This window comes from Taurulus bubalis (assembly GCF_910589615.1).
Source record: "Taurulus bubalis genome assembly, chromosome: 7".
NCBI lineage: Eukaryota > Metazoa > Chordata > Actinopteri > Perciformes > Cottidae > Taurulus > Taurulus bubalis.
The window spans coordinates 4,443,569-4,456,054 of NC_136595.1; the positions used below are offsets into that span (position 1 = coordinate 4,443,569).

The 12,486-nt window shown below is 41.4% G+C and overlaps 2 protein-coding genes across 2 annotated transcripts; one reads left to right on the top strand and one right to left on the bottom strand.

Moving 5' to 3' along the window:
- Positions 1–501: 501 nt before the first annotated feature.
- Positions 502–5,862, bottom strand: LOC306739196 (tetraspanin-33). The gene is made up of 8 exons (XM_079221163.1): positions 5,737–5,862; positions 4,153–4,210; positions 3,344–3,468; positions 3,164–3,238; positions 2,164–2,259; positions 1,941–2,069; positions 1,517–1,678; positions 502–1,091 (listed from the first exon to the last, which is right to left on the bottom strand). Exons 1-8 carry the CDS (start codon positions 5,791–5,793, stop codon positions 939–941), a joined length of 855 nt encoding a protein of 284 aa, XP_079077289.1. The 5' UTR covers positions 5,794–5,862; the 3' UTR covers positions 502–938.
- An 867-nt stretch (positions 5,863–6,729) lies between these two features.
- Positions 6,730–12,123, top strand: reep6 (receptor accessory protein 6; the record flags this gene model as incomplete). The annotated part of the gene is made up of 5 exons (XM_079221486.1): positions 6,730–6,862; positions 10,934–11,027; positions 11,443–11,581; positions 11,724–11,892; positions 11,978–12,123. The coding sequence occupies 5 exons, from the start codon at positions 6,730–6,732 to the stop codon at positions 12,121–12,123; spliced, it is 681 nt and encodes a 226-aa protein (XP_079077612.1).
- Between the last annotated feature and the right edge of the window lie 363 nt (positions 12,124–12,486).

A 12,486-nucleotide genomic window follows, 5' to 3' on the forward strand; every position in this document is an offset into this window, starting at 1 on the left:
TGCAATTTATTCATCTATTTCCAATTTCCCCTTAACACACCAGTGCCGTGGCGAATTTAAATGAAAATGTGAAAGACTTGCCTGAGAATATTTTGCATTAATACATACACAGTTTGTACCGGCAGCTATATGCAAATGTTTCACTTTTTTTGGCGCATAGCATTTTCTGATGGCAAAAAGTTAATGGTCACAAGATAAAGCAGCACACAATCCCCTGTAAAACTCATTTTTACACTGGTTTGTATGAACAAAGTTAGACCTTTTAAGTTGTCTCTTGTGAGTGCCATCTTAATGGAGGTTCTACTCAAATATTTGGGACTACTTCAATCTAACTTTTTTTTTTTTTTACAGAATACACAGCCACAATTTACACAGGTCGGGATTGGGTGGATATTCCTCGGTTGAGGACCTCAAGGTGGTACATCCAACCTTGTTAAGAAGTTTAGAAATCATCACAGTAAGAGAGTTTGAGAAATAATATATGAAGCTTTATTTGCACCGCCTGTCCGCCCTGCTTTTGCATTGTTTAGTTCTTTGCTCGTTCATGATTACTTGGTTCATATACATTATACAACATTATTTTGTGTGATCTGAATTATGGCGCATTTTTCGTATGTTATAGCTACAAACCAGCCTGAAACACAAACAATGTTGTTCAATTTAAATTAATCTACAAGGAACAGCTTTTTATAATACAAAAATATATCTTTTCACATAATGTCGATGACAAAAAAAAGGAAATAAAGATGGTTTTACATGAGGTAGTAGTTCAACCGCCCACACCTCTGAGGCGTTCCGGTGCAAGACGTTAAACCTGGTCACCCTGCTAATATTTCAAACTATAAATTCAGAATGAACAGAGTATGTCTTGCTCCATTTGATCAACATTCAGCTGTTTTCATTTTTATCTGACCCAGAATGAAAAAACCTGTTAGAGATTATTCGTCTCCACGGTCATCGAAGTCTGCAAAAGCAGGATACCAGTCGCTGTCCTTTCTTCCCGACTGGCTTCTAGTTGCGTTTGTATTCTTAAGCTGCTGGACTTTCTTTATCCTTGAGATTTGAGCCGCAGCCAGGCCGATCATGCAGACCTGCCGAGGGAAACACAAACAGATTAGAAACTGATCGGGGCTGATTCTGTCCCAACTGCGGTCGGTTTTTCTTTTCTGTCACTAACATAACGATCCACTGAAGCTTGTGACGGCCGAAGCATGTTTATGTAGTCCAACACACACTTTCTGTATTTTTGCAGTTGAGCAAGACAATTTTGTAACTTTCATAACCAGACTGAACATTTTCAGCACATTGCTCTCAAGTTTCAGGAGTTTGAATTTCCCAGTTCAACAGTAATGCAGATCATATAAAATAAGTATCCCTGTTTGGAGAAAAAGCTCCGGCAAACAGCTTTGCTCTGCACTTTAACAGAACTTTTAATCAGACATACATTCTCGAAAAACACTTTCAACTGGCCGTTTAGGGGGGGGGAGAAAACAGCCACTTCGACTGCAGCGTTTACCTCGAGCAGCAGCAGGCCGGCGGTCAGACCGGCCACCAGCAGCAGGTTGTGTTTGGCCCACCAGGCGATCTTCTCCAGGCAGCCAATGGTGAAGACGTCCAGACCGGCCGTTTGCGCCTCCAGCTGCTGCATCCCGTACCCACACATGGTGTTCAGCACCGTCTGCAGAGGGACAATAACACACACTGTGGATGTGAGAGGTATTTCAGGTGGTTGTCTTTTTGTTTTCCCCCTTACGTTCTGTCCATCTCCTGAACTGAATCTATAAAAGACCCTCTACAGTACAAGAATGTGGATATCTCGGCAACCACAGGAAAGATGTTTACTTCGTGATGATTCTTTGGCTCCAGGAACTGACCCAAACTCCGGGCAGACAATCGCCTCTTCATAAACCTGTTGGCGACCACGCACACGACCGACTGACCTGGTTCTGCAGGCGAATGCAGCAGGAGAAGGGAACTCCACAGGCCTCCACACTGGGGTTGGTGTCCAAACACTCAAAGTAGACGTTATGGGACCAGTCCTTATAGCTCTCGACTCCGCAGCACTGAAACTGCAAACACGACAAGCTCTCACTAGCAGCAAAGTGGATTATGAAAGGTCTGACATTGCATCTTGAATCATTAAGGACACAAATCGTTCTTCACCTTCTTCTGGATGAAGTCGATGGCGTTCTCCAGGTCCCGGTCCTCCCTGTAGCGGACGATGGCCTTCATCATCAGCCTCTCCGTCCTCTCCATCACCTGACCAACAACATTAAGTTTGTCACCAGCCGCCACAGCAACGCTGGTATTGTTTTCACCTTGTGAGTGTTTACGTGTCTGAGTCATCATGGCAAAATGTGGTCCTGGAGACGCCAACAGACGTCAGCAGGAAGTACTTTGCGAGGTGTTTATATGTCGGTGGAATTGTATTCCAATGAAAGTAGCTAGCAGCACTAGCTCCTGAAGTTGCTAAATCTAGCAAGTTGGTTGCCAAGTCTGCATCACTTGAAAGCATTCAGGCCTCCCTCCAAAAGACACTCACGTAAACAACCAACATTGCTATTGTTAGCGCTCACAGCTGTCAAGCTAACAAGCTTTTGGAAGACTCCACTTGTGAGCCATAAATACAAGGAAGACGAGTTCAGTCATTCCATTTGGGCCGAATGAAACGATTGGACGGGCTTATTACAGTCCTGCAACAGCATACTACATTTCTTACTTCTTTTTTTTTTAAACATTTGATTCATTGTTTGCTGTCAGGATGACACATTTGACACCCTACCTACTGCGATACATATCGTATCACTTAGTAGCCCAGTTCAGGACTGTCCCTCACGCAGTGGATTAGAGGTCTATTAGAAAAACTCTGACTGTGCAATGTACTTTAAAGGAGGTAGGGCGGTTAAACAGACATACATTTGCAAAAAGAAACAGTTAGTCGTCCTCCTTAAAGTCTTTTCTTTTTGTAAAACACGAAGGAATCAGTCATGTTGCAGTTTACTCATTGAGGCTGTTGGAGGGGAACAAACAGCAGACTTACTGACTTGGACAAGCGACGATACGGTGAGATTAATGTTTTTGTAGAAGTGTTTTCAAACAGTATTTTTGGAGAAAATAGTGATGTTTTTGTATTTCCTGTCCCATGAGAGCAGCGGGACGTTACCATGTCAGTGAAGAGGTATCCCATGACCGCAGCGGCGATCTGCAGGAGGAGGATGACCGTCAGGATCCCCAGAAACTGCAGGAGCGAGTAAGTACAGTAAGAACTCGCCATTGGCATCGTTGACACACAACCCAAACATTGCACCAATCAAACTGCGACGTGATACGTGATCGGTCGTACCGTCTTCAGCAGACAGGTGGCGTTACGAAGCGCCCCGAAACACCCGAGGAACGTGATGAGAAACATCGCCGAGCCAACGATGATCAGGAGCAGAGCTGGATCTAACATCAGGGTGTCAACCACATCTACGCATGCATGCATGCACACACACACACACACACACACACACACACACACACACACACACACACACACACACACACACACACACACACACACACACACACACGATTGCATTACGTAAGTTCAAGTAAAAGTTGAAACATGTCTGATTCACTTTTTCTGGTTCATCATCAGGAATGTTATCAGCAGCATTGTTTGTATAACCTGACACACTCACTCACTCACTCACTCACTCACTCACTCACTCACTCACTCACTCACTCACTCACACACACACACACACACACACACCATTATAGCCCTATTGCTTTTGTATTTATGTAGTTAGATGCACATGTCTGACACTTGAATGATATAAAAAATATATAGAAATTAATTCCCTTTTCATTTGCAGGACTGAAACTTTGGACTTTATCAGATTTTTTTGCTCTTCTAAAGCAAGGACCTGTTCTCATAGTAAACGTCCACTTTTTTCGTCTTGCTCATATTGACACATTACACCAATAAACAGGCGTCTTGCTTGCAGTGTCAGAGCTCTGTAGCACTCGAAGCGACAAGCGTCACATTCGACGACGCCACCGTTTGGAAAAACAAGGATTTTGTAAAATACAGTAAAAGAAGTACAGAATACATCTTAACTAAAGGTCAGTTACACATCGATAATTCTGCCTTTTTTCATGACCAACTTTTCTCTTTTGCAATCTTGGCGTAGATCCCAACTGCTGCGAGGACGGCGCTCACAACCTGCAGAGTCACAGAGAAACAGATTGTTTTATCAGAATCTGACCCACATGACGCAGAGATTTATTTCTGAATCAAACATAAAAAATATCAAAGCACAATTAAACTCATTGAATTAATACATAACAGACCATTCTGGGACTGCATTATTTACTCCACTGTCAACTAAACCCACCTTACTACCAGTATGTTAGCTAATAAGATACAATACAATATTTTGTGACAAAATATTCTAAACTGATTCTTTTATTTTATTATAGATATATGTCCTCATCATCAGAATACTTTGGAGTGTTGGAAAGAGGATTTCTTTCCCCCATATGTTGGAGTTGGGCTAGCAGTTCCCCCCTGCTTCCAGTCATTAAGCTAAGCTAGGGTACACATCTTGGAGCTCTTTCTGCTGACGACAACACTGTGTTCATCAAAGCAAGACACAAGTATTTGCTTTGGTGGAGACGTGTTTCTGCAAGTGAGGAGATGAAATACAGAGTCTGGCAGTTCATTCTTATCCTTGGAAACATCGGTTTGACACAACAATCCATTTCAATCGAGGAAAAGCTAAAGAATGCATAGTCATATGAGATCTTGTTTCTAGGAAATAAAAACAGGAGAGGATCTCCACATAACTGTTGCTATGCAGTTGGAAGAACAGATATGTGTAAAATATTTTTTATTTAATCTTAATTTTCAATTTACAAAACACTGAAAATACAGCAAAAACAAAACGTAATCATAGCCAAAGTGAAAAACAAACATGGCAATGTTCAATGAAAATTTAATATATGATGACATACCCAAAACATGTGACTTAAATGACAAAAAGCCTTTTTTAAGTCCACTTTCCACTGACGATGTTCTCAACTGATAAAAACACTTTTGCTTTCCAAAATAGTCGAATAGTTGTACATTTTTGTTGCAAAATTACCGGACCCTTAGCTCCATCAAACAATGTGTCCAACTCGGAATACTCATATAACATCAGCTTGAAAAATGCATTTCCTTTGACAATCTTCTGGAAATATGGTTAAAATTTGTGCCACTTTTGAATTGACACTTGACTTTGTAACTTATAGTTTTGACTCATCAATTTATAATCTTGACTCACTGATTCATATCTTCTGCTTTTGTTTTTCTTTGCCTTGTAAACATGGCCTTTATACAAATATTACTGTATGCTGAAGCATTTTTACTCCATGAAAACACGCCTAGGCCAGAAGTACAGTGTCCACATACTTTTGGCCGTATAGTGTCAAGGTAATTATATTTATGGCTTTAAATTAATGCATGTTAAATGTTTGTATACATTTTTGAGAAAGAAATGTCAGTACTTTTTCACTTATAGCTGATTTTCTTTTTCTGTCACAATGATTTAAAATGTTTTCCCATGACTGTCCTTCCCTATGAAATGGCGTAACTGTGGTGTTGAAATCCCTTCCTGTAAAACATATTGTGCAACAGGTTCATATGAAAGCGATCACACTGATGGTAAGTGTTTGGTCCCCAGACTAGTCCCAAACAGAGAGACTCACCCAGAAGACGTAGCAGCAGACGAATAAAGTGTACTTGATGGCTCGGTATCCTCTCATCTCCTCTCGGCAGATCGCTGTCAGACTGCAGTGACTGCAGGAATGTCTGTTGGAGGTTTTGCTTTCTGCCGGCTGTAGACGTGTGTTGGCCTGCAGGATGCATTCCTGCTGTCAGGCTCAGCTCCTCTGCTGCTGGATGTCGTCCTGTCATCCCACTGAGGGAGGAGGAGGTGGTGGGGCTGTTGCTATCAACAACACAACTTTACTCATACAGGTTGTAGATTAACAGTCCTCAGTGACAGCGTCCCCTACAGACTGCAGTGTGTCCTGTGCATGTTTCTCATTAAAGAGTAACTGCACACTTAAATACATAAATATGTATATTTAAGCTTTAAACTAAATAAGGACTTTGATGTAACACATCAATGCTGGTGTTAATATTGGCATTTCTTACCAAATTTATCAGCATTTCAAATGGTTCAAAATTCATCAAAATCAGGCCCAATCTTGCAAAGCATAATGCTGAGATAGAGTCGACCGATTGGGACTGATCTAATAAGAAATAAAAGAATGGTAACGCCCTCTTATCAGACGAGGAAAGCTAAGGGGTTCTATAGGGTTCATCCTCTCGGGAGCACGAATTAGATATTCTCATTACCTTTCTTATTGTATCATCAGAAAGCTTCTACTTATACCATTTAAAAATTATAAATACTTTGAACCGGTTGTTGCGGTTCATTTGAATGGGTTATAAAAACAAAAAACTGGGATATCATCTGCATATGTATAAATATAAACCCTTGTATTCCTTTACATGTGAGAACCGGAACCTTCTTCTTCTCTGCTTTGTTTCCAAGCCTCCTCTACCTCCCTCCCCCCTCACATCTCTAAAGCAGATTGTTGCTGGTGGAGGATTACATAGACTCTGTGTGTTCCTCGCCATTGCAGGTCCTCTACCTCCGACTCCTCTGTTATCTGAGGACCCGATTGAGGACCATGGGCCTGCTCACCATCATCTCGTCCATCAAAGACCGAGCCGACAAGTTCCTGAATGAGAAGAACGTGGTGACTGATTTTCTGGGGAAGTTGGAGGAGAAGACCGGGATAAGGAAGAAGATCCTTGCAGTGGGTACGTGATGTCTGGTTGTCTATTTTTGTTCACTCCCATCGGTTCATCATCAAGTACTTTACTCCACTGTTCTGTTTATATTTAGTGCATTTATGCCATTTATGCCTTCCTGGTGCTTGTTAGTGGATAACTGAAGAGGATTCAGTTAATCCTCCAGTGAACACGAGGCTAAAGAGAACAGCTGTTCTCTGTAAACAATAACCTGTCGAACATTCTTGCTCTTAGCAATATTTTATTGATAGCTCCAATGATTCTGATTTTGCAACACATTTTAGGGTTGAACGTGGGAAACTGGAAATAAATACCAGTATGAGTGCATGTGTTGTCTATACCAAGTTTGGACGATCATTTGTAAATGCACATCTTCACTTGCTTCTGTTTTGGCACAGCAGCTGATTTTGAGGCAACTTAATCTAAAGTTTTTTATGAAAGAATCTTTGTGTTTTGAAAGAAACAGACAGGAAATGTTTTTGGTAATATCAATAGGAGATTCATTAGTATAAAACAAATTATAGAATGTGTCAGGTGTAGGGGAAGGAGAGGACCCAAATGCCATTGCAACAGTTGAAAGTAAATTTATTCCAAAAACAAAACTCAGGACACAGGGTTTAAATACAAGAGGAGGGTAACGAGGAACAGGTGGAAACAATGAGGGCAGCACAGGTGAAAGGAATACACAATCAGGGAACAGGGCAGACAGACAATCACGGACAATCACGGGGACAGGAAGTGCAGGAACACAGAGGACACACAAGACAAGGACTTCACAATAAGACAGGACACCAAACAAACCAACATCATAACAGAATGAAGCTTTTGATAATCCAAACATGGGGGAGATAGTATTCAGATTTAATAAACCATGATTAAGACACAACAGCAAAAGTGTTTGCGCTTGTGTTTTGTTTCAGGCCAAGACTTCATTAAAGTAGCTTCTATAAAATTAACTTTGTTGATTTACTCAGTTTGGAATATAAAAGAATGAAAGAAAATAAAAATCTCTTCATGAGATGGTCTTTGTGATTCATGGTATTCAAAATTATAATGTCAAAACTCCTCACTGGGATTGCCCAGATTGCTTTAATTGATTCAATCACTGTAGACCCCCAACTTGGGGGAATTCAAAGCAACTCAAATCCAGGAAAAGTGTCAGAAGTTGGAGGGGAGGTAGCGTGGTCGTATGTATAAAACTATGTATTCTCAGGGTGTGAAGCTCAAAGATGCTTCGTAGTCTGATCCCAGAGAGGCTCGGCAAGACCCCTTCCTATTATTCGGAGAGCGGACATTGTGGAATAAATATTGTTTTACTAATTCAGTACACTACAATTTTGTAATATTGATTTTGCATTCTTTAAAACGATATGCACAGACTAAAAAACATGTAGGCCTTTAGTTTGTTCAGAAACAGATTAAGGAGGACTGCTGAGGGGAAATGTTTACCAGCCTATTTCCCGTGTTCAAATTGGGGGACAGGAAATGCATCGTTCGCATGGGATTGTGGGTGTTTTTTGGATCGCAGAGGATACACCTATGCATCCTTGAAAATCCTCTGAATGAAGAACTCAGTCCTTGGTCAAATTCAAATGATCCATGACGTTGGAGCTGTCCATCAGTGGGATTCGAAAACGTACCATCCTTGAAATTCAGCTGTTCTTGACCTCGAGAAACATTCCCTGTTAAACCTATATCCTGTCTCTTCAAGGGGACTTTAAGATGCTTTCCTTTCCTTTGAATCCAGGACGTGCAATGGAGAGGACACTTTGGATCCCCTTAATCTCGGCCCAAAATATTTAAAAATAACTTTCTAATCTTTCTATTTCTAGCTCCCAAAGTTTGCAAAATGGCTCATGTTGTAGCCTAAAGGAGGTGACAAGGTCAATCTGAACAACTATTTGAATCATATCCAAACTGCCTTGCTTGACAAAGGTCCTGGAATCTCTAGTAAATGACCAATTGAACGGATAGTTATGATATTTTGAGTTGTTTACGCTTTTTTTTTCTTCGCAAATTGAAAGCGTATGAAAACAGGTGAATGGAAACACACTTAGAGATACAGAGTAGTCGCTCTCTCCGCAGCAACCTAGTACTTTCAGCTCGTAGTAAGTTAGTTAATGATAGCTCATGAAGCTAACGCTAATGCAAGCCAAGTGCGTTTTGTAATGGACAATGTATATTCTTAGTTGTATTTATCTTTCACAAACCTCTGTATGCAAATCATCCTCCCTCCTGTAGTTTACAAAGCAAAGGGCACACCATTCCCTGTACCTGGTATCAAGTAAGCAGGTCATCAACATAAGGGCAGGACGAAGACCTTTAGATGTTATAATTCTCACACTGATTCAATCACTCTGTTCGTATCACAACCTGAAACAATATGTTCCTCTGTAGTTCCTTACAAGCTCTGGTTCTTCGATATTCGTTATTTCAGCTTATAAAGACTCAACAGCGGGTCCGGTAAAATTTGCCGTCACAGTTTGTACAGTAACAAGGCAATTCAAGTGATTTAGAAATGACAAATGCATTAAAAACTATGTTGCCGAAAAGAAACACCTATATAGGATTTGAATAATTCAACTAAATGAAATAGAATCGTGTAAGATTTTAATAAAAAGTCCCAAATTCAATTTAATAAAATGCAGTGGCAAATTAAGTTTTGATTTAATAGAGCTGAAAGTTTGTTTAAGATGTGTGGCACATAACATTTTATTAACTACACCTGATATTATCTAAAAGTATTGATTCAATCACCGCTCGTGATTTAATGGGGACAGTTTAGTGCACGGAGGTTGTGGCGGTCCAGTGTTGCTGTGTCGCTCTGTATCAAACTGTGCAGATATTAATACATACGATGATAAACAAACAATAAAAATGTAGCTATTTTGTTCCATCAAGTATGAAGCAGAGGACATTCACTGAGCGGGGAACAGCAGTCCATTCATACCACACTGATGCTCATACAGTGGATCAGTAGCACACTGGCATGATGTCACTGTAGTGCCTGGTGCCCAGTGTCCCCCACTCTCTCTGCGTCCTCCTGCTGGATCCTTATAAGAGATTATCCAGGGAGACGGAGAGCAGAGCAGACCGGCCTCCATGTGCGAACCGCCACATAAGCTGATCAGAGGTAGGACGCCGCTCACACAACTTCCTGTCTGTCTGCTGCGCTCACTGAGACGGTCAGGTTGAGTCTGAATGTCTGCAGAGTCGGAGAATCCCTGTGGTACTTAGAAGTCGCTCAGTCCTTTCCTTCCTTATGAAAGGAAACATAGCTGCCTGTTTGTTACTCTGTAGACCTCCCAGTTCAGATCCATCAGTGAATTAACGGAAAGTTTGTGTTTAATTCTGCACAGATTCGATACATTTCTGATTCTTGGACATAACATCCATGCTTGGAGCTGTGGTGACCCTCTGGTGACCCTCTAAAGCCGGGCAGCCACTTCGAACTGATTTTAGCCCTTAAATTGGTCCCCCATTTAAGATTTAAATTTTGTTGTTAACATTTTATTTTTGCCTTTATTGCCACAGTTTGACAGTGAAGAGGCAGACAGTAAATGGGGGGGTGAGAGGGGAGTCAGACATTGGAAGTTGATAACTTGATAATTGAATTAATAGTTGATAATTGAATTAATAATTAAATGGATGTAAATATATTATTCTTTTGTCTATATATTCAAACAAATAACTATGTAATTAAGTCTATGTACACGGATATGTAGGGTAATGTCCATATATTTCTGTGTAGATATGTCTGGATTTGTATGTGTTAAAGATAGGGTAGATAATCTTGAGAAACAAGCAAGAGCCAACTGAAAAACCCAGCCTAGTGAAAGCATGAAAGCAGCTTGAGACCAAACTAGTTGCTAAATGTAGCGAGGAAGTCGCAACGTCGGCAACACTGACAGCCCATTGCCTTCAGGCCTCCCTCTAAAGCCACTCACCTAAAATGATCATTACGAGTGTAAACAACGGACATTGCTATTGGATGGTGAAATGCAAAAATAGAAAGAAACATTGTGAGCAAACATTCATCTTCCTGTCAGTACATTGGGTTTTTAAATGTGTCTCATATAGGTGCCGTCTCACTGACCGGACTCTACCTGGTGTATGGATATGGTGCCGCTCTCCTCTGCAACCTGATTGGTTTTGCCTATCCAGCATATTATTCGTGAGTATTTTCTTTCTATTAAGTTACAGATCAGTTTGTTGTGTTTCTTTCTTCTCCCAGACACATGGGCCAATCCTGACACTCTCCTAGTTTAACCTAAGACAGGAGGCGGAAAAACGCCGGCTGCATCAAGGTCGAGTGAATAAATAGATGTGATCACTATCGATTATGGCTCGCCTATTTAAAAAAGGCGCGTTTATGCCGGTGTTCTCTCTGACCAATCGGTGGTCTGCAGTGTTTTAGAATCGGCTGCGCTCACTGCACTTTCAACTTTTTGGGGTTTGCGACTATGATAGCAGTTGCACCAAAGAGACATTTCATCTCTAAACTTCAATATTTTAATAATTCTGAAGGTCTTTTTTAGAAATAAATGTATTTTTTAGCTCATGTGAAACATTCTGACTCGTTTTTGCAGAATCAAAGCCATCGAAAGTCCAAGCAAGGAAGACGACACAAAATGGCTGACCTACTGGGTGGTGTATGGTGTCTTCAGCCTGGGCGAGTTCTTCTCCGATATTTTCCTCTACTGGTTCCCTTTCTACTACGCTTTTAAGGTGGGGAAACACTGAAGAAACAATGATTATCGCTCTACGAAGTCAAAGATGATACAGAAGTCTGGAACCAGGCTATGATTATTGTGGATCACATGAAGAAGTATTTGTCTAGTAAATACAAATCTGTCCTCTGTGGTTCCAGTGTCTCTTCCTGTTGTGGTGCATGGCTCCAATTGCGTGGAATGGCTCCCAGATCATCTACGACAAAGTGGTGCGGCCCGTCTTCCTCCGCCATGAGGCCACGGTGGACAACTTGGTGAGCGACCTCGGCAGCAGGGCCATGAGCGCCGCTGAGAACCTCACCAGGGAAGGTACAGACCAGTACATTGTGGTTACACATCAGTATTAAGCAATGCTATTAGATTGAATACCATTCAATTCTTTCCTTCTTTTCAGTCCTCACCACGCTGATGAGGAATAAAACTTTTGTGACTCCGGGGCCGTCGGGCGCTCAGCCCGAAACTAAAAGTTTGCCAGCTTCATCCGCAGCAAAAGTTGCTCCATCAGAGTCGAGCGAAGAACAACCAGTAAGTAAACCATAGCTGGTCCCCCACCTCCCAACAGTTAGTCCACCTTAAAGGCCTCATATGCTTAAAATCAGCTGAACTTTAGGCCGAGCTAGGCTTGCTGTTTGCCTTTGCTTCCAGCTTTTATGCTAAACTAACCATGCTCTCTGGCTCCAGGGTGAAAATGTACCTGGTGACCCCAGGCTAAAGGTTAGCCACTTAGCTAACTGGCTAAAAGTTAGCCAGTTAGCTAACTGCCAAATAACATTCTGGCTATAGATTGCAAACAGGCCAGCTGTTTTGTCCAACACTTTCATGTTGTGGCTGTAGTAGCTACATCTGGGGGACCTTATACACAATATAAAATGAACTGTGTGTACATTGAGACTAGTGGTGAGG

Excerpts from the sequence above, each read along its gene's own strand:
- LOC306739196 (XM_079221163.1), bottom strand. The coding sequence starts at position 5,793 with ATGAGAGGATACCGAGCCATCAAGTACACTTTATTCGTCTGCTGCTAC. Across the intron at positions 4,211-5,736 it reads TCTGCTGCTACGTCTTCTGG|GTTGTGAGCGCCGTCCTCGC; the intron begins GTGAGTCTCTCT and ends GTGACTCTGCAG. Across the intron at positions 2,260-3,163 it reads GATACCTCTTCACTGACATG|GTGATGGAGAGGACGGAGAG; the intron begins GTAACGTCCCGC and ends GTTGTTGGTCAG.